The sequence below is a fragment of the Humulus lupulus genome, chromosome 7, assembly GCF_963169125.1.
Source record: "Humulus lupulus chromosome 7, drHumLupu1.1, whole genome shotgun sequence".
Taxonomy (NCBI): domain Eukaryota; kingdom Viridiplantae; phylum Streptophyta; class Magnoliopsida; order Rosales; family Cannabaceae; genus Humulus; species Humulus lupulus.
In genome coordinates, this window is record NC_084799.1 from 171,992,577 (window position 1) to 172,019,854 (window position 27,278).

Genomic DNA, 27,278 nt, shown 5'->3' on the forward strand with positions numbered 1-27,278 from the left:
CCTCTATCAATCTTTCAAAAGCTGAATTTGGGAGAAGCTCGGCCAACTACGGTATCTTTGCAGATGGCAGATAGATCAGTTAATCACCCCTTGGAGTGATTGAGGACGTATTGGTAAAAGTTGGTAAATTCATCTTTCTTGCGAACTTTATTATTTTAGATATGGAGGAAGATGAAAATATTTCAGTAATACTTGGAAGGCCATTCTTAGCGACTGGTAGGGCTTTAATTGATGTACAAAAGGGTGAGCTAAAGCTGTGAGTGCAAAAAGAGTGTAACGCCCAACGTCACTATGGTCGTTTTCTGGAATGACGACTGACCCTACAAACCAACACGAGTCTTTCCAGCGTGCTTTGTCTTCACTCGCGAGCTTCCTGGGAAAACTTTCTAGGAGGTCACCCATCTTGAGATTACTCCAGGTCAAACACGCTTAAATTTGGAGTTCTCAAGTGATGGGCTACCGAAAAGAAGATGCATCTTGTTGGCATAGGTAGTACCCATCAATCCATTTAAGCCCTCTTCAATTGTGTAGTCCCATACCTACACAGTCTTAGAATCATCACACTTAACCTTCCCCAGGCGATGTGGGATTGCACAGCTTTACCCGGTCTTTCCCCTAACGGATCACGGGATTCAAACTGTCATAATCACCCCCCTTACGGGCCCGACGTCCCCGTCGGCCACACTTCCGGCTGCGTCAAGGCTCTGATACCATTTGTAACGCCCAACATCACTATGGCTGCTTTCTGGAATGAAGACTGGCCGTACAAACCAACACGAGTCTTTCCAGCGTGCTTTGTCCTCACTCGCACGCTTCCTGGGAAAACTTCCAAGGAGGTCACCCATCTTGAGATTACTCCAGGTCAAGCACGCTTAACTTTGGAGTTCTCAAGTGATGGGCTACCGAAAAGAAGACGCATCTTGTTGGCATAGGTAGTACCCATCAATCCATTTAAGCCATCTTCAACTGTGTAGTCCCATACCTACATAGTCTTAGAATCATCACACTTGACCTTCCCCAAGCAATGTGGGATTGCACAGCTTTACCTGGTCTTTCCCCTTATGGATCACGGGATTCTGATTGTCACAAAGAGGAAGTTGTATTTAAAGTTTTTGCAGCAATAGAAATCTCAAATTGTTGTAGAGTTGACATGGTAAACCAAGAAGGAAACAAGTTGGAAGCCTCTAAGAAAAGCTCCATAGTTAAAACCGGAATGAGAAAGGGGCATAACCGGTTAAAAAAATACTTTAATGAAAAGATTCGAATGTTATATGAGCATGGGAAAGTACCACCAATTTCTAATCACAAGAAACGAGTGCCAACTCATGACACAATGGCTCTCAAGGACATGCGGGGAGGACTTGATCCAAGTTGAATTTGAATGAAAACAAGAGTTCGGCTAAAAGACGTTAAAGACAGTGCTCTTAAGAGGCATTCCTATGTTTATTTTTATTTTAACTTTATATTATTTGTTTTTATTTTGTTTGGAACAATGATTTTAGAGATTTTTGTTTTAGTTATTTTTAGTTTTAATTAGGAAATTTCTTGCTGTAATTTATAAACCGTAGAAAATGTGAAATTTTTTTTTTTGAAATTTAGGTGGTTATAGCGCTACAGCAGCCGTCGCCGTCTCAACCATTTGAGGGACCTTCGTCCCAGCCTCCACAACCACCATACTGATGTGGCAGTTCAGGTAAGTCTCTTTTCTCATTCTTTATGCACTTTAACATTGGGGACACTATTAGGTTTTAAGTTTGGGGGAGAGATTTATTTTTAGTGTTATTTGATGCGTTTTTCCGTTTTTTTTAGTTAGTTTGTATTGAGTCATGTTTTAGAGTATAAATTAAGTTGATAATAATTTCCATTTTAATATGATTGACTATTATGTAGTATAATCCAAAGGAAAAGTTGATGTGCTTCTGAAACAATCTGTGTGCTTGGTTAGATTACTTTTTTTTTGTTTTTCACTATGATCTATTGACATTAGAGATCTATTGCTCATAAATTGCAAATGTTATAATTGAATTATTTTATGCATGTCGAATTTGGATTGTGGATTGAACAAGATTGAAATAAATTCTAGAACCTATTTGCTATTTGAGATGAAATTTGAAACAACGCACATTTATGAAAAGGATATAGGCAATTTTTTTTTTGGACTGGTTGTGCCTTTCAAGCTAACCCTATTAAATTTTATCCTTAGTCAACCATTTTGAGCCTTACAACTGTTTTCTTGTTAACACATTCTTTTGAGCTTAGCTATGAATTAGATTACCATTTACTCTTTTTGACCCATACCATGAGCATGAAAACTATTATATGAGGGGAGTGAATGTGTAATGGGATGTATGTATTATGTGTTATTCAGAAAATTCCTTGTGATTGAGAAAAATTAAAGAAAATGCAAAATGATTATGCTCCCAAACAATTATCTATTGAAAAATCAAAGTTTGGGGGAGTGTATTGAATAATAATAATAATAAAATATTTCTCAATCATTGCACTGAGAAAAGTGGGTAACAAGGGATGAGTGGTTTGAAATTTGCTGGGAGAGTTTGTTTAGTTGGAATGCTTATGGTATGATTAAGCCTAAAAATGTTTCTTTATCTACATGTACCTAAGCCTTCTATTACAACCCTATAAAGTCCTATTGATTCTTATTTGTGCATTTGTTTATATTAATGGAGAATAGTAAGTAATGTAGGGATATGGAAATAACCGGTTATGTGGTTAGTTGGTGAGAATTTGATATGCATAAAGTGGTTCAATTATTTTATTTGCGAGTTATGAGTAAGTGAGCTTTGGTGTTAATAGATTGTAGTGAATGGGTGAAGTATTTTGACTGAAAATCTAGATTAATATTTTAAATAGCATGATTGTTTTTCCTGAGAATTATATATGCATAGCAGTCTTGAGTGTTGGAATTGGTTGGTTATGTCAACTTGGTTTGTTTAGGTTTAAGTCTAGTTAGATTCTTTACTCGAAGGCAAGTAAAGGTTTAGTTTGGGGAGTTTGATAAACGAGTTTTGGGCTCGTCTCGTTTAGGGTTTAGTTTTTATGAAGGTTTTCATTAGTCTAGGGCTATTTTATTGCATAATTACGCTCATTTGTTCATGTTTCAGGTTTTTCATGCTAAGATGGTGAAAATAGTGGAATGAAGTGAAAGTGAAAGAAAATGGAGTTATTTTTTAGAAAATCACGTCTTTTGGGAGCAAGATGTTCGAGTAATGATTCTGTAAATAGCGCTACAGTGCTAGAAAAGGAAAAATTGGACGTGTTGAATCTGTAAGTAGCGCTACAAAACGAGTGCTACAGCGCTATCAATAACTGAAGAGTAGCGCTACAACGCTACAATACTAGCGCTACAGCGCTACAATACTAGCGCTACAGCGCTACAATACTAGCGCTACAGCGCTAGTGCACTAAATTTTGAGGCAATTCGACTCTGTCAATAGCGCTACAACGCCCAAAACTTAGCGCTATCGACGCGATTTTAAGATTTTTAGCCATTTTTGAAGGACAAAATAGTCTTTTCACTTGGAAGCCTTGGAAAACTATTAAGGGACATTATTCTGCGAATTTGATAAGCAATTTTAGTTTTATAAACCTTAGATTTAGAAAAGGCTGTTGTAATTAGATTTCTTTTCTTGATTTTTTAGATTTTTCTCTTCATCTGAATTCTTTAGGTTATTTTTTATGAATAATTATTTGAAGTTTATTTTCATTATGTTAGCTATGAAGTAAATCTTTTATCTAGGGATTAATGTAGTCACTTGAATTTTAATTTAATTTTATTATGATGTTCTATTGATACTTCTTTTCTATTCTAATCTATATAATGTGTGTTTAATGCTAGTAAATACTTGATCACTATTTGCTTGATTTAATGATTTTGATTCTAAATTCGAAAGATGAGAATTGAATATGCTATCATTATATAGACATAGGTTGCATATTAGACGAAAGTATGACTTGTGTAGTAATTAGGTTTCCATGCTTAATGCCTTCTATATGTTTAAGTTTATCACGAAGATGTAGAAAACCTGCATATAGGCTGAGATCTTATATCTTGAAAAAGAATAGGAATCGATTATGTTAACCTGCTATTAGAATAGGAAGAAGAGATTTAGAATTGACTAGTAAAATTAATAGAATGAAAAGTTGATGAAATTAATTCCTAGGCTTTTTATTATTGATTTTTAATTCGTTAATTTATTATTCTGTTTATAGTTATTTAAATTGATTTAAGAGTTTAGAATTATTCATCTTTATTTTAATCACCAAATAGAAAGTGAAAAACGATTATTAGTAATTGGTTAACAGTCTCTGTGGGACGATCTCTGTTCTTACATAATTTATTACTTGACACGACTACATATACTTGTGTACAGATTTCATAGATCAATAGGTCGGTCAAGCATATGATGCGCTTCTGGTTAGACATAACCATATTGATCAGCACTCAACGCGCTATTGTCATCCTTGACTCATAAGTCAATGCTTTTCGATCAGCACTCAACGTGCTAAGTGTTGGAAAAAATTTATACATGATCTTTATTTATTTTCATGTATATCTAATATTAAACAAATTAATACGAGATAGCCTAAAACATGTTTCTAAAATTGAATTCAAAGAGAAACAAATAATATAATACTTACAGTATACGCAGCGGAATTAAAGAGTCCTTCCTTCAGTTTCTCTAACTCTTGTATCCTCTCTGTCGCAGAGTATTATCAAGAAACTGAACCGATCTTCTATTTTCTTCACGATCTTCCAATGTATCCTTAGAACCACTTAGACTAGTGTGGGAAATTCTCAACACATGAGATAGATATAGAAAGAAGAAAAGAAAATAACAAAGAGGTTTAGAAAAGGACTTGTGTTTAGAGAGAATATAAAACTATCAGAAAATCTGACTTGTGACTTATCGGTCGTCTCTGAAATCTTCTCTCTAAGCACTCCTTTTATAGACTCAATTAGGCCATTTAATTTAATTAAAAAATCAATAAAATAACAGCAATTTTGAAGCCCTAGGTCGAAATTATCATGGGCTATAGGCCCGTGAAATTTCCCATATGATTATAAGCCCATTGGACTTAAAATCAAGGCCTGTATTATTTTCTATTGATTTAATTAATTAAATAATTATTTAAATCCTTTATCAAATTAATTATTTATAATTTGAACCTTGATTTAAACTTATTTATTAATTTAGATACCAATTTATCTTAATTAATAAATCTGCCATAATTTCTCTTTTCTTCTCAAAATTACACAACTCTGTGAAACTATCCAAAATTGACCTGGTAAACTTTGATAATTCTAATTGATGATTAAATCAATTAATTGAGACTATCTAGATGATTTTATCCAAGGTACAATGGGGACCATGGGCCTATGAAATCAAGCTCCAATAAGTTATCATAAATCTAACAAATAAATTTACTAACTTATTAATTCCTCGTGACTCCACTATAGACTTGGAATTGCACTCTTGAATTCATAGAACGCTCTATAACAAATATAGATACGCTATTAATTATCCATTGTTACAACCATAATTGTCACTCAATCCTCTATAGACGGTCTACAATGAGATAGGACTAAAATACCGTTTTACCCCTCATTGTATTTTATCCTTAAAACACTTAGTTCCTTGTAAATGATATTTCAGTAAACTAATTTAATTACTGAAATGAGATCTCTATCATTTAACACCTTGAACCAAACTAAAAGGAAACCATCGTTTCACTTCTTCATCAGAAGCTATAGATGTTCATATCTATGATTACCACTCCCACTCAATTATACTACCGAGTTCCCAAGATGTAAGTATGGGCTAGTCCGTAGGGTAAGCTGGTAACGAACAAGTCAAAGAACTCAAATAATACAATCAGTTAGAATACTAACCACTCAGAATTGAGATTGAATTGACCTATGGTCAACTATATGATATGACTAGAATAGATAATAACGGCATGTTTACTTATCTTATCAACTGTCAATATCGCTCCTGTTCGATGTAACATATACATCCGATCTTATCTACTTTGCTAATGTTCTGGAAAGAACATAACACTGTAATGTGTAAGTAGATCATATCGTAGATTGGCAAGTCAGTGTAAATCCGGTGCACTGACTAATCTTAGGACTAACTTATTTTGAACATATAATCATATTTATATTCCACTGTGATTACATCACTATAAATAAGATTAGCTATATGCTCGGGATTTAATAGAAGTTTATATTAAACAAATAATCATGAAAATAAAACATGTGAGCAAAGTGATTGACCAAGTCAAAAAATGATTTCTATTCTTTTATTGATAATAAAATGAGATTACAAAGAATTTGAGTTTTAATTAGGGCATAAAACCCCAACACTAAGGCCGTCCTTTACTAATAAGTCAATGTTTTATGACCAGCACTCAACGTGTTAAGGCCGTCCTTGACTAATAATTCAATGTTTTACGAGCAGCACTCAACGTGCTAAGGCCGTCCTTGACTAATGAGTCAATGCTAGGGCTCATCCCTAGGATATGGGACTAATAAGTCACCTTCGGTCCCATTGCCCTATCCTTTGTATAACCAACCTTGGAGCTGGCCCATCGTACCTGATGCTCTAGTTTTCTCACGACCAATAGGTCGGTCAAGCATATAATGCGCTCTTGGTTAAGCATAACCACCTCGACCAGCGCTCAGTGCGCTATTGCCGCCCTTGATTAATAAGTCAATGCTTCACGACCAGTGCTCAGCGCTATTGCCGTCCTTGACTCATAAGTCAAGTCTTTCTCAATATGATAATGCAAACATGCATATATTATATGTCAAATATCCAAATATAAAGCATTCATCATGCTTAATCAAAAATTGCAAGCATAATTATAATCATGCACATTTTCAGGCGTTCATGGCCTATTCATATTCCTGTTCAATAATTCATGCAAGTCCATAATCATATGTATCACATATTGGGTGTAGTTTTCTTACCTTTAGTCCAAGCACAGGTTACCAATAAACGACCCTCGAGCACGATCCCGATTCCGAGCCCCTAGCGATAACCTAGTCACAACCATAATATAGAATCTCATCAATAATGAGCGAATAAGGCTTCCGAACCGAGTCCTAGCCTCCAGGACGTCGAACTCTACTAAACTGGGTAGTAGGATTGATCCTGAGCCCTTAGGTTTGAATTCTCGTCACTAATTACCCATTTTGGCCAAAGTTTCTCAGGCATGCCACGACTTGCCCTTAAGGGCCGCGACATGCCCTCCAGACAGAAACTCCCCTGTTTGAAATTCAGGACACGGGTCGTGGCATGCCTCCCAGACAGAACTACTGTAGCGACCCAAATTTGCTAATAAGGCTTGGGGCCTTGATTAGCGTGCCTGGAGAGAAATAATTGTTATATTGTATTAATATGTGAATTTAATGAATATGTGATTAGAAATGCATGTTTAGGTTAATTAAATATGCATGTGGGCCCCATTTGATTGTTAGGGGCATATTTGTAATTTTAGCCCGCTGAGGGCATAAATGTTATATTTATGTGTATTGTGTTTGATACCACGTGTGGGTGGTGATATAATCGCGGTGCACGATCCGAGACGGTCCTAGGGAGCTGTTTAGCTAGAAAGTCACAACGGGGTCAAATACCCGGCTCGGGAGGAGCTTAGGAGTATTTTGGGTATATTATAAAATGATCGGGAAATTATTGAGTGGTAGTTAGTAACTTAGTAATGGTTTAGACGTGTCAGGATTAAACGAGGATTTTTAGGTATACTCGAGGATTTATTGGGACATGTTAAAAGACTAAATCGTCCTTGGAGAGATTTGGGGACTTAAGCTAACTTAAGGGGTAATTAGGTCATTTTAGGTGAATGGATATGCTCAACTTGGGGGTTGGGACTCTAGAAACACTTAACCAAAGAAAACAGAAGAGGAAAAAGGGAACTAATTTCCTCTATCTCTTCCATTCGATGCTCTTCCTCTCCCTCTCAAAGGTGACTATTTTTGAAGGATTTTAGGCCAGAGTTCAAGGGATTCAAGGCTAGGAATTGGGAGATTGACCTAGGCTCAAAGGTAAGTTTTAATCAGTTTCTTGATAGAATTCTGCTGAGAAATGTTAAGGTTAAGAGCTGATATGTGTTCCTGCTTGATGGATTCTTGGGATGAAGCTTGGCTAGATTTAGTTTGGGAACGGAGTTGGATTTGGAGGAGGGTCAGGGACGAATTTCTACTTAAGGTACGGGTTTCATGCATCTCTGGTGTGTATGTGCTGCTGTGGTTTAAGTTTCTGGTTTATGGTTTAAGTTTTATAAAGTTTTAAACCAATTTGTGAATCATGGGTTTGAATGTGTGTTTGGGCTAGTTATTGGTGTTTTTGAGTTGCCATATGGTCTATTTGGGGTTTTGGAATGAATTTGGGATTTAGGTATGTCTTGGTAATGATTTGGAAGTGTTTCGGCTTGGGAAAATGTTGGGGAAAAAATCCAGTTTTCTGGGTTCGTGTATGGGCGTCGCGGCACTAGGATGCATCAGGGGAAGGTCACCTTTCTGGGAGTCGCGCCCCCTATAGGGGGGTGCCGCAATGCTAGGCCATTTCTGGGCAGGGGAAAAATGTGTTTTTGGGGTGTTGGCTCAGGGGGCTTGGGGGATGCTTCCGCTACCTTGTGGGGGGGAAACGGGAGGTCCCGAGAGCACGAGATTGGTTCCAGGAGATGATTATAAATTGGTTAGTAATGAGAGTGTTGTGTATGTGTTGTGACTAGGTTTTCAGCGAGGCTCGGGTTAGAGGACCGTGCTCATGATTTCGGTGCTCAAGAAGCTCAGGACATAGGTAAGAAAACTACTGTTCCCGTAGAGCTGGTATGCAGGGCAGGGCCCTATATGATTGTGTTGCAGGGCGTAGCCCTTTGATTGAGTTTATTCATGCTTGGTATTTGCATTATTATGTTATGTATGAATATGTGTGGATGTTCGGCAAGGGCCGAGAACGGCAAGGGGCCGAGAACGACGTTAAGCACGTTGAGTGCGAGGCCGAGTGCGACAAGGGGCCAGAAGCAGCGTTTAGCACGCGGAGTGCGAGTTGCCAGGGCAAGACCCTAAAGGATACCAGGGATATACTTACGGTGTGGACCGCGAACCCAGGGCCTGGTAAAGCACCTGGGACGGCATGGTCGTATGTGTATAGCGTGTTGATGGCTTGTTTATATGCTAAATGTTTGATATGCATATGTTATTTGCTTGTGAGGGTTTTCTTGCTGGGCTTTAGCTCACGGGTGCTCTGTGGTGCAGGTAAGGGCAAGGGAAAAGTCGACCAACCATGAGTACGGAGAGCGTGAAGCGGAATTATTTTCAAAGTTTATGACTATGTTTATGGTTTAATTACACGTTTGTCTTAAACCTCGATTAGCGAGTTAAATGCATACTTTAAACTCACTTAGTAATGGCTCTAAGGAAATAGGGCGTTACAACTACCTCTGCGCCCTGGGTTCGCAAGGGCTTCGGGGCCTAAGAACAGGGCCACGACAAGACCCCGCGAACCCAGAAATCCCTGTTTTTCCTCAGCCAAAACCTTACCAAAAACCATCCCAATCAATTCCCAAAACCATAATTTAAACCCCTAACACCATCAAAACCCAAGTTTAACTTCAATCAAAACCTCCCCCAAACCTCTAATCCAAGACCTTGAGCTTCAAAGCTCAAGAACACCGAAAACAAAAACATAATTAACTTAAAATAGGAACTGAATCTTACCTCAACTGAATTTATGTCCTCCTATCTGCAACTAATCCAACCTCAAAGCCAAGCCCTGAATTGCCTTAGCTTTAGCTTCCAAAATTCCCTGGTTTCCGCAAAAATCCAAACCAAAATAAGGAGAGAAAAATAAGAACCGAGTGAGAGAGGAAGAGAGAGGGAAGCTGCTCTATTTTGTTCTGGGGGTTTCCTATTACTGAAGGGAAGAGTGACTAAGTCACTATATTGGCACTAAAATGACCATAATGCCCCAGGGCCAAATTCCTCTCCCACAGCCCCTCAAGGGTAAACTTGTCATTTGCCACTTATCCCGTTAATCATAATTAACTTCTTAAAATTCCCGTTACTCTCAATATCCTCAAACAATTACCAAATAATTTCCCCATTACCCGATCCCAGTAATGTACTAAATACCCAAAATATCCCTTGACTCTCATCGAGTCAAGTATTGGTCCCATTGTGACTTTCCCACTAGCTTGCTCCCTAGGATCGCTTCGTGACGAGTAACCCAAATATATCCACGTAATAATGTGGTCCCACACATATATCACATATATGCCAAATATACCCATAGCGGGTCAAATTACGAAAATTGCCCTTTTAATCAGAAATGGGCCCACATGCATATCAAGTCATATTATAATATAACTCACATAATCATATAATGATACACATATATATCACATAATTTCCACAATTTTCCATCCTGGCCCCCTAATCAAGGCCCTAAGCCTTAATAGGTAATTTGAGACGTTACACCGAGAGTGATCTCGGTGTATCTTAATTCATAATACAAAAGAGGTGTCACCAAGATCTTTCATTTCAAAATGCTTTGTTAGAAACCTCTTAGTTTCTTGCAATAGGCCTATATCACTACTAGCCAAAAGTATGTCATCAACATAGAGCACTAGGAAGATAAATTTACTCCCACTAAACTTGTGATATACACAATCATCAACTGCATTGACCTCAAAATGGCATAAGGCAATTATTTGATGAAACTTGTGATACCATTGACGGCAAGCTTGCTTAAGACCGTAGATGGATCTTTTGAGTTTGCAAACCATAGACTTTGGATCACCTAATACAAAGTATTCTGGTTGCGTCATATATATGATTTCTTCAATGTCACCATTGAGAAAAGTTTTTTTAACATCCATCTGGTGCAACTCTAAGTCAAAATGAGCTACAAGTGCCATTATTGTCCTGAAATAATCTTTCGATGATACTAGAGTGAAAGTTTCTTTGTAGTCAATACCTTCCTTCTGAGTAAAACCCTTGGTGAATAGACGCGCTTTATAACTCTCAAAGTTGCCTTTAGAATCCCTTTTGGTTTTAAATATCCATTTGCAACCAATGGACTTCGCGCTTCAGGAAACTTGACAAGATCCCAAACGTCATTGTCTTTCATGAATTTCATCTCATCATTCATGGCATTAATCCACTTTTGAAAATTAGAACTTTGTTTGACTTGTTTGAGGTTGATTGGATCATCTTCCATTATCCCTGTGCCAAACTCATGCTCTTGAAGAAATACAATGTAATCACTTGAAATTGCACTTATTTTCTCTCTAGTGGATCGCCTAAGTGGCACTTCCTCTTGAGGTTGTTGGGTTTTCTCTTCTAGAGCAACCTCTTGATTTTGAGTAAGGAGTTCCATAGGTAATTCCTCATTGTTGTCTTGAATTGTATCTTGAACAATGTCAACAAGTTGATCATTATCAATAACCACATTTGGTAAGGGATTAGATTCATCTTCAAAGACAACATTCCTAAATTTATCTCCCCCCTCAAACACAACATCCTCAAGAAATCTTGCATTTCCCATCTCGAAAAAGGACTTAGTTGAGGGATCATAAAACTTAAAATCCCTCGACCGCTCAGGATACCCAACAAAATAGCAACTAACTATTCTTGAGTCCAGTTTGTTTTCATGCAGCCTATAAGGCCTTGCCTCAGCTAGACAACCCCAAATATGTAAGTGTTTAATGCTAGGATTTTTTCCTATCCATAGTTCATAAGGGGTTTTACCCACCACTTTGCTAGGTACTCTGTTCAGTATGTAGGCTGCAGTCTTAAGTGCCTCTCCCCAGAGTGATTCTGGTAAAGAATAATTACTAATCATACTTCTTACCATGTCCTTAAGCGTTCTGTTTCATCTCTCAGCAACACCATTCATGCGAGGTTGCCCTGGCATTGTGTATTGCGGGACAATTCTGCATTCCTTTAAGAATTTGGCAAAAGGTCATGGACGTTGTTCACCTGATCCATCATATCTACCATAGTATTCACCACCACGGTCAAATTTGATAGCTTTAATCTTCTCACCTAGTTGATTTTCAACTTCAGCTTTGAAGGCCTTAAAAACGTCCAAGGATTGTGACTTTTCATGGATTAAGTATAAGTACCCATAACGAGAATAGTCGTCTATAAAAGTGATAAATACTGTTGGCCATTCCAAAATGCTATAGGGAATGGACCACATATATCAGTATGTATCAATTGTAAGACGCCCTTTTGGCACTTAACTTCCTAATGTTTGTCTGCTTCCCTTTGATACATTCAACACATACATCAAGGTTCGTGTAATCAAGGGGTTCAAGTATTCCTTCTGACACAAGTCTCTCTATTCTCCTTTTGGAGATGTGTCCTAAGCGCTTGTGCCATAAGGTGGCAGAATTCTCATTTGATAGTTTGCGTTTTGTTCCTCTTGATGTTGTTTGCAAGGTTTCATTAGATGAAGCATTTGTATTTAGCATATATAGTTCATTAATTAAAGAACCAGTCACGACAAGAGTAGACTTAAGAAAAAGGCTAAATTTATTATTCCCAAATGAACAAGAATAACCAAAGTTATCCAAAACAGAAATAGAAACCAAATTCTGTCTAAATGACGGTACTACATAAGTCTCTCTTAATTCAATAAAATGACCAGTCTCAAAAGATAATCTAAAAGTGTCAATGGCTTCAATTGGAACTGCTTTTTCGTCGCCCACATAAATGAACCTTTCAGCATCACTTGGCAGTTGGCTCCAAATGCAACCCTGCATAGAAACACTTGTTGAGTAGTAGCACCAGAATCTACCCACCAAGTATTGTTAGGTGCAGAAATCAAATTAACTTCAGAACAAACAAAGGTGAAATGTCTACCTTTCTTTATACGCCATGCGACGTATTTCGAACATTCCTTCTTCACATGCCCATGTTTCTTGCAAAAGAAGCAGGTAAGTCCCTCATCCTGAGTCTTTTGTTTCTTGGGTTGTGAAGTTCCCACTGCAGTTCCTAATCCCGAGTCCTCTTTTGGTTGTTGCTCTTTGAGGTAGTTGCAACATGAGCACTTTCAGTCTTTTCATACTTCAATCTATCCTCTTCTTGCACATAGTGTGAAATGAGCTCATTAAAAGTCCATTTGTCCTTTTGAGTGTTATAACTCACTATAAACTGACCATAGTGTGCAGGAAGGGATGTGAGTACCAAATGCACAAGCAAGTCATCAGACAAGTCAAGCTTTAGTGCCTTAAGTTTGGAAGCGATGTTAGACATCTCCATGATGTACTCCCCAATATTTCATTTTCCTTTATACCTCATCTGGACAAGGTCAGCTAACAGCTTGCTTGTCTCAGCCTTTACGTTCTTTGCAAAACATTTTTCAATTTCTTTAAGGAAATCCTTTACAGATACTTCATCGGACATACTGCCCCTGAATGCTTCTGGAACGCTGCGTTTTAGCATCACTAGACTTAAGCGAATAGAACGTCCCACTTCTCAAAGTTCGCCTTTTCATCAGCAAAACTTTTCTCCGTAGGAGAAGCAGGTTGTTCTTTCCTTAATGCATAGTCTAAATCCATGCAGCCGAGAACCAACAGAATGTTTTCTTTCCAGCTATTAAAGTTTGTGCCGTTAAGCACAAGAATTGAGTTCATGTTGCCAGCAATATTACCAGTAGAAGCAGTAACTAACAAATTCAGAACAAACAACATAAGCTCACATAATAGAAATTCATGTCATAATATACCAAATAGTAAAATAAAATAAAATAATATTGAAAGACACAAATTTCAATAAACTGTAGTGGTGGACCCATTTAAACAAGATACGTAGCATAACATCGATGTTTAGTCTTTGGACAGAAACAACAATTTGTTAGTGGTACTCTCCATGAAGAAATCAAATACTGATAATAAATTCGGTCAAACAACAACCTTCATTTGGGTCGATATGTTGTTAACATGAAAACTTTATAATTATCACACATTCATTCTCGCATGTGTATTTGTTGTTTGGCTAATCAATAACATTCCTTTGGGTCGATCATTGATCGCATAAACTTCCAATTATCTCAAAATAAATAAATCTACGCAAAAGAAGTTACTTTGGCAACATTTTGATTTAATTAATTTATTTTAAAGTAGAAGACATAAAAATTAAGTGACTGCCTACGTCTAAAAATTTTATCATAAATAAATATAATCATGATATCATCATAATTTCATATCCATAATAATATTCCTACAAATTTTATAAATTTAATAACAAAATAAATTCATATAGGTATTTTATAATCCAAAAAATACACAATAATTCATGCTTTAATGGTATTGTACTTAAATAAATAAATAAAGTATAAATGCATTAAAAATGAAACCAGAATTTACGGTAAATTGTAAAACATATAAACATATGCAAACTGCTTACATTATTTGTGTAGACCTTTATTTTATTTGCTGAATCAAAATGTAAATAGTCACACAATTCAAAACAAATCAAAGACTATATATATATATATATATATATATATATATACATACATAACTCTATAATACAAAAAAGAGATAAATATATATATATATGTATATATAGATATGCATTTGTATAACTCTTTCATGATTATAGGCGTGGTCTGATTCCAATATAAAGAATAGACTATTGTTAACAAAATCATGGGATATTATATTGTTCATAAAGGATTACGCCAGCCACTCATGAATTTGGAGAGAGAGAAAACTAAAATAAAATCTGATTCCAATGAATCAACACAGATCATGTAATCACTCAATATAAAGCATTAGTATTGCCGACTAAGAGCACTCACATTGGGTGAGTTATATTACCAAAATATGTAAAAAATAGCTAAAACTAATAAAAATAGGTATACATTGGATGATGTATTTTACAAATATTTTTAGATAAAGCTACAGTACCAAGCTATATTTAATGTACACTATTCATCCTTTAACCTAATATTATAATATTAAAATATATTAGGATATTATTGATAGTTATAAAAAATATTTGAAATGAATAAAAAATGTTTGAAAATATAATATTTAAATGATATAGAGAAAAAAATAGAGAATCTGATGTATGGTAAAATGTAAAACTTAAAGGTAAAATAGAAAAATGTGTGTTTTTTAGAGGTATTTTAAAGGTTGAAGTAGAGCACCGGATGGGAGTACTCTAACACAGAAATCCAAAAGACCGATCATATACAGATATGTCCAAACAAAAATATATGCCAATTCAAAAATATAAATATATATTCACTCGGTAACAGAAATTAAAAGATATACATATATTAACGAAATTGAAGCATATTATACATACCATAATATTTATTTAATCCAACAACAATCATATAATCATGATTAAGAAAAATACACATATTTTGAATCAAAACCTTAAACCATATGGATTTATGAAATAAACTTAAATCATGTGTATAAATATCAAATTCAATAATGACAACCAATATGATCAATTCTAATAATCTAACATAAAACAAGGCTAATGATACTACTTGTTGGAATTAAATCTGAATATGCACAGATCTAAACTTATGTAAGATTATCAAAATTACATAACGAATTCACAAGAGATTAGCCTTGGGGAACTAAACTCTGTAGCATTCTTTATATAGTAATCTAATTAGAACTCATTACCCTAATTAGATTTACTATTGAGTATTACGCATTACAAAGCCCATGCATATAAGATGTTTAATTAGGCTCCTTTAATTTTATCACTGAGTTAGCACAACTTAGAATATTAGGTCAAATATAATTATATTAATTTGTTAACCCACACGTTTAAGTTATTAAAAATAACCCAACATAGATTTTATAAGGCGAAATCCAAGTCAGAGACACATTCCCATGATGGAGCCGTGAATATACCAAGATCACAAGTGCATTGGAAGGGTCCACTCCAGGTGTCCTCAAAGTGAACTTGGATGCAGCTATCATTGTTGAGAAGAACAATGTGGGGCTTGGAATGATAATTAAAGATCATTCCTATGTTGTGGTGGCTTTAGCAGTGTGGTCTCTTAGTGCAAAATACAAAACCTGAGGTGGCGGAGGCCATGGCGAATTTGAAAAGTTTACAACTTTGCGGAAGATTAGGATTTCTTCTGTAAGTTGTGGAGCCTAATTGTCTTGGTGTTATCAATGCCATTGAGAAGAAATCAAAGAATTTTTTTTTTTGAGTGATATTATTCTTTTTTGCAATGATTTTTATCACATTTCCTTCTCTCACGGTCCTAGAATTGCCAATGGGGCTGCTCATTGTTTGGCAAAACTAGCATAGTCAAGGGAAGATCACTATGTATGGTGGTCAGATTACCCATTTTGTATTCATATGATTATTCAAGTTGATACCAATCATCAATGATATTTTGTTGGTACTCTTGATCCCTTCCCGAGCTTTTTTCCATTGACTTTTGCTCTTGAGGGGTTTTAACGAGACTAATTTTTCTCTCAAAAAAAAAGAAGTATAGGTGTATTCATTAGGATATAGACCAACTCATCTCATGTCCACAAAAGGCATCAATTAGTGTGCTATAAGTCACAACATTCGATTTCAACGCATGATTCTTCATCTCATGTAGATACTCCGAAGCTCGAGGGAGTTTTTCCAATTTACAAAAACTATTATCAAAGCATTGAAAGTTATTACATCAAGCTCACGACCTACATTTTTCATTTCTTTTTATAAGCAAATTGCTTCCTCTAACTTCCCAATATTTCCAAACCCATCTATAAGAGAATTATACGTCACAATATCGGGCATCAAGCCCCTGTGTTTCATTTCTGCAAAAATTCTTCCATCACTCTCCATATCCCCTTCTTTGCGCATATAATTACTCATTATATTATATGTGAAAACTGAAGGGTTAATCCCAGCCCCAAGCATGTCCTTAAAAAACTTCCTTGATAAGTCTGTCTTTCCTGAATTTGAAAGCCTGCAAAAAATGCATTGCAGGACCAAGTTTTTGGCCAAACCTTAAACTTCCTCATCCTTAAAAAGCACTGATTTTCTTCCTCAAACATTCCCAACTCAACCAAAACACTAAACAAGGCATCAAGAACTCCAAATGAGGGCCGCAACCGAATGAAACAAGGTAACGATGTTAGGATCGCGCCAGCAATCTTGTTCAGTGATGCTGGAAGGAAATTGGAATTAGGAGGATAATAATGAAGGATTGGAGAGAAAGGGTTTACTCAAATTGAAGCTCTGGAAGCCATGGTGATGAGATTATTGCGCGGAAAGAAAAGCATCCACATAAAGAAGAGGAATATGAAGATAAAGAAATCAAGAGCACAGCTTTAATTGGCTTCATTTTTCAATTGCCCATAAAATTTCAAGAACACACAAATAAAATTTTTTATACAAAGCAAAGGAGTCATCAAATTTCCACGACGTGGGGCAGAAAAGAAGAATACCATTGTTGACTGGCTCCAACCTGGGCTCTCGAAGGATGGAGATGGTTGTGCCATAGCAGACTCGTTGTGGACGAAGAAGAAGAACATGGTTTATTATCTACGAAGGGACAAACTCTTGCTTCGCACCTTAACTAAAAAAATAGTTTTTTATTTTTAAAATTTAATAATTTTTTGAAAACAAATTCAGCTGTTTGTTGTTGTTTTAAAAAAACAGTTTTTAAAAATAAAGTTATAAAAAATAAAAAATTTGAATAATATCAAAAAGTTATTTTTTGTTGTTGTCAAATTTTTTTTGTCTATATTTTTCTTTTCACATTTAATTATTATTAATAAACATCATTTATTGTCACATCATTTTTTCTGTCATTAATTTCTCTCTCTTCACTTTCTCTCACATCACTTTCTCTCTCCTTATTTTCTCTTTCATCATTTTTTCTCTCTTTCCATTTCCTCTCTCATCACTTTTTTTCTACTTACTTCTCTCTCTCCACTTTCTTTCTCATCACATTCTCTTTTGGATCAATTTCTATCTTCCCAATTTTTATTTCTTCAAATTTTCTCTCCTTACTTTCTCATTTCTTATTTTTCATCATTTTTTTCAAATTATTTTATCTCATTATTTATTACAAACTTTTAAAATATTTTTATCTTTGTAAATATATTTGTTAATTTTTTATTTAAAATTAAAAAAAATAAAACTAAAAAATTGTTTTTAGAAAACATTAACCAAACACCTCTTGTTTTTTTAGAACTACAAAAATAGTTTTTTGTTCTCAATTCTGATAACACAACTTTGAAAACAAAAAACTGAAAATAATGTGAAACAGGCCCTAACGTCAATATACTTTTGTAACATTTAACATTCTATATCCTTTATACTTTGTAATACTTTATTTTTATTTTTATTTTTCAAAATACATAAATAAAACATAAAAAATAATAAATTAATCTTAAAAATAATTAGACCGCTTAATTTATAATGATAACAAAAATATCATTGAAAAAATATATATTTTTTCATAAAATTTTAAAAATATTTAATGGTTTTATAAATTAAATTAATATTTTATTAAAAAAATTATTACTTATAAAATTTTAATATTAATAACTGAACTATCACGATTATCAGTATTTATAATATACATATTTATTTTTTATTTTACAATTTTTTCTATAATACAACTTATAACTAATCATATATATATATACATACATACACATAAATAATTTTATATAAACTATCATTAAGTTTTAAAAAGAATGTACGAAATAAAAAAGTATAAACATAATAAAAATTAATAATATTAAGATAATTGAGATAACATAGTTATTAATATTAATTATAAAATAAAGATGTAGGTAAGACTATTTTTTTTAAATAAAACATTTATTTAATTTATAAAAAATATTAAATATTTTTAAAAATACCATGAAAATAATTTTTTCTTATGTCATGTTTGTTATTGTCATAAATTAAATGTCCAAATATTTTAAGAATAATCCACCATTTATTTTATATTTTTTTTTATGTATTTTCAAATAAAAAATAAACAAAAATAGTATTTAAGGACCTAAATGGTACGATTTGAAAAGATTAGGAACCTAATACAAAATCAATTTTTGTGACCTAAGTATTACAAAGTGTAAAAAATAAGGACCATAGTTGAAAATAACCCTAAATTTTTTAATAAACTTGGGTTATATTATTTTTCAAATAAAACCCATTTGGTAAATACAAATAGGTGTGTATATAAAAAATAATATTTTGATAAATAAAAAAGAGTAAACTTAGTAGTGGGGTGTAATTATAAATTATTTGGGTGCATATATAATACCCCTACTATTAATAGTAACATATGTTGAATTGGGTACCTATTTATAGTTACAAATTGGTGTTATAAACAATAGGGATATTGGTAGCATAAATACTTAAGTTCATGCTTCTGTTGCATTTAAATACTTATCTTATTTTTTTGACGGTATAAATACCCAACGTTTATTTTTTATTGCAACTATTACTTTTTCCCATTAAGTGACAAATACAAAAAATTTTAAATATGAATATTGACACTATAAATACTTAAGTTTATGTATCAATTGCACTTAAATACCTAGTTTCTAATTTTTGTAGCATAAATAATAAAAAAAATAGTGTTTTTTTTTTAATATTTATTATTTATGCTAAAAATATTAAAAGTTAAGTATTTAAGTACAACAATTATATAAACTTATTTATTAATGCCACCAATATCCCTAATTAAAAAGTTTTGTATTTTCCTATTATGAGAAAAAGTAATAGTTGCAACAAAAAATAAACGTTATCTATTTATGTCGTCAAAAAAATAAATTAAATATTTAAATACAATATTAGCATAAACTTAGGTATTTATGCTGTCAATATCCCTAAACATGATTAGTCCATTCTAACATCCAAATTGTTACAAATGGACTTGTGTCGGATTTGCTAAATAGTGCATGGAGTGTTTGGTTTTATGACCAACTATCATAGAAATTAAAATTATGGAAACATAAAAAGATCAAGACATGACAGGAATATTTCAACACTACTTGGTTTTTTATGGATCTTATTTGTTAACAAAATATCTACAAATGTCATTATGACAATAAGAAGAATATACAAGACACTGAATCACCTCTCACAACTCTAATGCCAGCCAGATCTTGATCAACTTTCCCCGCTCACCTCACTCCCACTGGCCTTTCAATCTCTTTGCTTCCCACTCTGCAATGTTTGCACAAAGTGAAAAGCTGCAGAATCTTCTCACATTCGAGATGGAAGAAGAATTAACCCTGCTACTTTTTTAAGGCAATGTCTAATTCTGGGCTTTCATTCAAATCTGTGCCATATTACCAACTATGAAATCTCTGTCATGCTTTGGTTCCTCAAGTTTGATACGCTACATGTACAAATATGCTAAAAAAAGGCTTACTGTGAAAGGAAAGGAGCGGCTACCAGCTACCCAATATAAAGATGACGGTACATGAGCATCCCCAACCTGATCAGAACATTTTTGTCTCCAAAAGAGTTACGTGGTCACATACACTGGGGTGATCGGGCCAGATTCTATATCGGAGGCAAACAATTACAATGTAGTCACTTCCTCTGCTTCTTCAGTAGTGGTTCTGGAGGTATGTCAGCCTGTTAAAATGGAAATTCTTATGATTAAAACAAAACAGAAACCAAAATGTGACTGATTCATAAAATAAATATTATCATAAAAGATACCTGGACAGCATCATGCATATGTAGAATAAGTGGTCTAGAATAAATTTGAATCCAATTTTTTTGGAAAAAAAAAACTATTTGTCATCCCTTCACCAAAAACAAAAAATGTCAATAAAACACAAGGGAGAAATTGCTTACAGGATTTGAGAGCTGCTCACGAATATAGGCCATTGATCTCAGCATGGCACCTAATGTATCCTTGGACACCTGAAATTTAACCTCCGACTCCCCTGAAGTTGTTTCAGTGTCTTGAAGCTGAAGAAGCAGGGGTTTAATTATAGAATGAACAACCAGTACAGATATGTACAATGGTTCAAAGAATCATAAGGTACCTCTTATAAATAATGAGACTGCCATCAATTATTTCATAAAGAAAAATATGGGGGGCAAGCTATCATATTTTGTTTCCAAGAAGTAAAGGGGAAAGACAGGCATACCTAATGATGAGTACACAACCTATAAAAATGCATTGAAATGTATAGCACAAAATTACTGAAGAAATGCATTTCTGTTGACCTGGCATGTGGCAAATATCCTCATTTTAGGTGGGGATTTCCAGGCATCACGCATGCATACAAACAGTGTTTTCAATGGATAGCTTGAAAAGAAAGCCTTTTCCTTTCCAAAGGGAATGAATGACGACTTTACATTCAAAAGCAGTCACATAGAAGATAGCATTTTTATCCAGTTGGTTGTGATCCCAAAACCTTTTCAATTAAGCATCTCACTTGGATATACATTAGCACTTGGTAGTCCTTTTCTAAAGACTATAGGTGCAAATACAAGTATAAATTATTTGCTAACTGTGTTTATCCAATTTAAGTAAGAATATCTACCATGAAATCTGTCACTTAGGGTCCACTCAAAACATAAATGTATCGAGCTATCTCATTATAATGCTAAGACAGACAAAAGTTACCTACTTAAATTCTTAAAGATACAGAGACCCAAATGCATATGCTTACACACAACAACAAAAATCAGTTACACAAAGGATCACTTTTGATACAATAAACCTGGTATAAAATTCCTTGCTTCCATAATCCCACCCACTCAAGAAAACTGAAGGAAAATGAACATGGACAATATAAGATTTCAGAAAATAGCTCATAGACAAGAAGCATGATGGAAAGGTCTATTATTTACCTTCAAATTGATGACAGCAACCTTATTAGCTGGCGTTGATAGCTGTTCACTTATGTAGGCCATAGACCTCAGCATGGGTTCTAATGATACTCTTGAAAGTTGAAACTTAACCTCTGACTCTGCTGATGGAGTTCTGCTATAATCTTGCAACTGTAGTATTAAACAATTGAAATAAATAAATAAAAAGTTCCAGACCTGTTGATACATAAATTGTAGATACACTATTATTTAAAAAAAAAAAAAAAAAGAATATATTTCATTTTAGCAATGTGATTTGCTTTTGCTTAAATACCTACTTCCTCAATAATACCCAAATTATACCATTGTATTTTACCAAAAAGTACTAAATACTCCTTGAGCTTAATTTTGGTCAAAATTAATCTTAATAAGAAAACAACACCACTGATATTTACTTGATTTTATTTTATATTTTCTAACATTTTATAAAAAAAAATTTAAAATATATTTTATTTAAATAAAAATATTATTTTTATAAAATATTATTTCACTTTTGAAATAAAAAATTATTTTAAAGCCCTTTAAAAATTATTTATTTTAAAATAAAAATAAAATAGATATTTAAATAGTTTAAAAAATTGCTTAGTAACAAATAATTTTTTAGAACACAATAATAAAACTTTATTTAAAAGTAAAATAACATTTTTTATATTTTTTATTTAAATAAACTCTTTTAAAAGTAATATATAAAATTATCTTATTATAATTTATTTCTTACCAAAAATTTGTTCAATATGGTATTTCGTACTATTTGGTAAACCATGAGTGTAAGTTGATATTAGTAAAACCATAGAGCTGTAAGTAGATATTTAAGCAAAACATAAAGAGGAAAAACGGTATATATCCTTATAATAATAATAAATGAACTGATATCTGGGCAATCAACCCTGGACAGTGGACCAAGCAACTTGATGAGATTCATTTGATACAAATATTCCTTGTTTCAAAGTTTTACTACATCAAATGTGCAATACCTTCAGGTTAATGACAGCAACTCTATTCCCTGGTGTTGAATTCTTATTTTCCATCACCCAAGTCATTGACTTTAGACAAGGAAGTACAACCTACACAGAAATAAACAAAAGCACACATTTCTAATCAAATCAAATATATTAGAAATAACAAAGCAAATAATTTATTTCCATACCATATTTTCAGGAGTACCATCATCTCTGTGAAGAGAAACTGGGGCCATGCGTGGCAAATTCAAATCAGCAACAGTTTGCACAGGAGCACCAGCATCATTAAGATTAAATCGTCTTAACACTTCGTCATGGCGTGGCCATAACAATGGAGTTGAATCTGAAGTTAAAGTAGAATTTCTCCTATCATCATAACTAGTCCCACTAACCTGAGCACTAGGAGGTGCAACTTTAGCAACATTTTTCTTAGCAATAACAATTTTCTTCCCACCATCTCTCAGGGCAGTCATTGCTGCATTGTAAGTTTCTGTAGCAGTAGCACCTTCTTCAGCATATCTAATGGCTTCCCGACATAAATTATTGTACCGTAATGTTAGAGACTCCTGAGCATGTGAGTCACTACTTCGTTCATCTAAGCCAGCTCCACTCTTTGCATTTCTCGTCCAACGTTTTAAAATGTAAGGCGAAGGCAATGTAAGTACATTTGTTACAGTGAAAACAGTCAAAACATGTCTACAAAGAATGCCTGAATACTCAAACATTTGACAACTACAGTTAGCTTTCATCTCAGGATAGTTCAGAGTGACAAGATAAGCTTTATTGTCGTCCTCAAATTTAGCAACTCTGAAAGTACTAATAGCTCCATCACCCTCAATTCTGTTTGCAGTGTACACAAAAGTTTCAACTAGCTCTTCTTGAAATTTTGTGAAAATTTTCCGTGTATACAGATTTGCTGCCTGTTTTTCCATAGGAGATGGTGTCCTCAACACTGGCGTGTTGCAAATTGTATCAAAATCAGCTTCTATTTCCTTCTCAAAACAGTTTTCTAAAGCTCTTTCATATTGCCTAAAGAACATTGGTAAGGTTGTCTGTTGATTCACATAACCTTCAAAGAAGGAACCATCATATCCTGGATTTGAAGATATTGCAGCAAAAAAAGAATCTCGAAAATAGACAGGGACCCATTTATCACGGGCATTATACAATGTCAACAGCCAATCATTTCTCCTGAGATCATATTTATCAAGGATAAAATTCCAAGATGATTCAAACTCCTCTATAGTTTCAGTCAAATTGATACAGTTATAGAGTTCTGATTGAAAATTTGGATGAGCATGACAAACATGAGCCAACTTCTCCTGCCCTTCTCTTAAAACATGCCACTTGCTAATACAATGACGAGATTCTGGAAAAACATTAGCAACTGCAGTCTGCATCGCTCTGTCTTGATCAGTGGTAATAGACGCAGGTGGGCAATCATTCATTGCTGTAAGAAATGTCTTAAAAAGCCATGTAAAAGTAGCTTCTGACTCGTCTAGAAGTAATGCACAACCAAACAAAACTGTCTGACCATGATGGTTTACCCCTGTAAATGGAGCAAAGGGCACCCTGTACTGATTTACTCTATAAGTCGTATCCAGAGTTACTGCATCACCAAAATGACTGTAAGCAGTTCTTGACCTTGCATCTGCCCAGAATACATTAGTCATGCGATTCTCTTCATCAAGTTGTATTGCATAGAAAAAACCAGGGTTCTCAGCCTGCATTTTCTTGAAATATTCCAGCAAATTCTGAGCATCCCTCCCAAGCGTCCTTTTCCGATTGCAGGGATTAAAAGCATAATTCATGGTTGCAGAATTCTTTGCTGACCGGTTGAACTCTGTAGGACTATTCCTAACTCCACTATTTCTCTCTGCAGAGGAACGATTTCCATCCATTGATACAAACATAACGCCACTAGGAACAGTCCCTGCCCCTTGGTAAGCTTCAGCCACAGTCTTTGCAGTACCCGCAAAATGCCTACGTGGCCGAATATAATGAACTTTATTGGGATTAACCAATGAATGGTTGTGCTCCTTCACAAACTTTGTTACAACCCACTTACCTTGACCTTTTAATTCTACCTTAAGCATTGCTTCACAACTATCGGCCTGCCTTCTTTTTACCCCATCTTTGCCACATACAAATTCCCGAATATTGATCAACCCATCAAATTTTGAACGACTAGATGGAGCAACTTTAGAGTTAAAACCAACATGCATTGCATACTCATCATAAAAAATTTTGGCGGCATCCTCAGAATCAAATTCCATTCCCAAATAAGGCTCGCCAATTCCATCGTCATCATCATGAACTATGATGTTTTCAGCAGTATCAGTGTCTCTACTCGCATTGGGTTCGGCATCTCCATCATTCGCCATTGCCCGATGACTCATACCTTCCACTTCAATCACTTCAACATCCATAGCTATTCACCGTGCAATGTAAAGATCTTGTTTTTACTTTTTCAGTCAACTAAGAGGCAGACCACCCCATATTTTACTCTATTAAAGTAAATGTAGATTCAATCTGCAACAGAAACCCAACCACCAAACTTATCAACAATTCTCTTTATAAGGTTCAACTACCACCAAAACGGTTTAACAGCTTAACAAATAAAGCAATACCCATAAAACTCTATTACGACAGTTAAATAATTAAACTAGAGAAAGGAAAAAAAAAGCAAAACCGATTAAGTGCAAAGAAGTTGCTGTCAAAAAAATAGAGAATAATAATGAACATTAAAAGCAAAAATAAGCTTCACATAAAACTATTGCCTTTTAAACTCACTATACATACTCCTTTATCAATTTAAAAATTAAAATATATATATATATAAATAGAGTTAAACCAGCATACACTAAGCTTGCTTGTACAAAAGCTCAATGGGAAATTCACATGAAGCTTGAACTGTCAACATAGAATTTTCACTCTCCCTAAGAGTAGCATAAGTGCACCACTATGCAGCTAAGGTTTGATTTAATCATAGGGTTTCGAAAGTATAATAGAAATTCTAGGGTTTTTAAGCAATCGCAATTGGAATTCTGGAAGTATGAAGAAGAAGAAAGCGGTACCTGCAGAGTAAGACCGAAGCGACGTCGTTCAGTGGGTCGCTCCACCATGACCATCACCGCCGAGCGGAGCGATTACAGAGTCGGAGAGGAGAGAGAAAGAGAGGAGCGAGAGAGAAAGAGCACGGTGTCTTGTGGATTCCGGATGACATAAGTAGACACGCGTAACGTGAGCCGTTCGATTTAGATGGACCGTGGAGATTCATCTATAACAAACCCCTCCTACTTTATCAGATTACGATGAACTCGTTTTGGACAGTGGGCCCTATCACACCTAGTGTTTTGGTGATGTAGACTCTAACTCTTCCTTTGCATTTTTTTTTACAAATATATTTATTTTTTCAAATGATGATGCTTTCTAAAAAGTAATAATATATAAGAAAATTGTGCTAAACACAATAAAAAAAAAAGTCAAAGTTTTATAATTATGCTTCAGTATAAAATTGATGCAAAATTAAATATTCAAAAAATGATTATGTTATATTTATTGAAAATATATAAAAAAAATCTATATAAAAAAAAATCTACATTTACATTTAATGCTATAGTAAGAATAATAATACAATAAAATAATAATGGCATAAAACTAAATAAAAATGTAATTATTTAATGTTGATCTAAATATATTTCATGTTATATTTTATGTCAAATTTGATCCGAATATATTTCATGTAATATTTTATGTCAAATTTGACACAAATATATTCTAAGAGTTAAATTTTGTTATGATTACAAATATATTTTGGTTGAAATAGATTCATTACTGATAACATAACAGTATGCATTGGCCATATTAAAAGCAAGTTTATAAAGTAGGTCTAATATTTATATATATATATGTTTACCCAAAAAGATTCAATGGATGACGTGGCAGTAGTACAGCGCACGTGGGGTGCACGTGGCTGTTTGGATGGTTGCGTTCTGGTCGACCATCGACCAGAAGAGAATGTGTACGGTAGAAGACATATTTCATAGGCGACCAGACTGGTCGCAGTATTTCAGATACTTTCTATAGATATGTAATATCACATTTATGTAATAGTTGTAATTTCCATTATTATTCAGATTTGCTTATATTAATTGTGATCAAGGCCCATCGGCCCATAAGAAACTCCTTGAGCCTATAAATAAGACTCTAAGGGCTCATGAGAGGGTTTTTTTTAGAGACCGAAAAAAAATTAGTGTTTTTATCCACTAGACTTGTAATCATCCCCAAGCTTGTGAAACTCGTGAACCCTAGTTCATTGATTATAGGTTTTGAAATTCTACATTTATAAGAATACTAAGTGGACGTAGGTCATTACTATCTTTAAGGCTGAACCAGTATAAATCTGTGTGTCATTTATCTTTTTG

The 27,278-nt window shown here is 34.2% G+C and overlaps 1 protein-coding gene across 5 annotated transcripts; it reads right to left on the reverse strand.

Moving 5' to 3' along the window:
• Positions 1-20,035: 20,035 nt before the first annotated feature.
• LOC133788820 (protein FAR1-RELATED SEQUENCE 3) lies at positions 20,036-26,080 on the reverse strand. 5 transcript variants are annotated; one of them, XR_009873388.1, is made up of 7 exons: positions 25,929-26,080; positions 23,040-25,383; positions 22,867-22,956; positions 21,875-22,024; positions 20,867-20,983; positions 20,433-20,641; positions 20,036-20,339 (listed from the first exon to the last, which is right to left on the reverse strand). XR_009873388.1 is itself a non-coding variant. In XM_062226425.1 (6 exons), exons 2-6 carry the CDS (start codon positions 25,278-25,280, stop codon positions 20,597-20,599), a joined length of 2,643 nt encoding a protein of 880 aa, XP_062082409.1. In that variant the 5' UTR covers positions 25,281-25,383; positions 25,929-26,080; the 3' UTR covers positions 20,036-20,596. The 5 variants fall into 5 exon arrangements, 2 of the variants coding, with proteins under 2 accessions (XP_062082409.1, XP_062082410.1); XR_009873389.1 differs by adding an exon at positions 21,745-21,790 and having other exon boundaries at positions 20,036-20,641; XM_062226425.1 differs by having other exon boundaries at positions 20,036-20,641.
• Between the last annotated feature and the right edge of the window lie 1,198 nt (positions 26,081-27,278).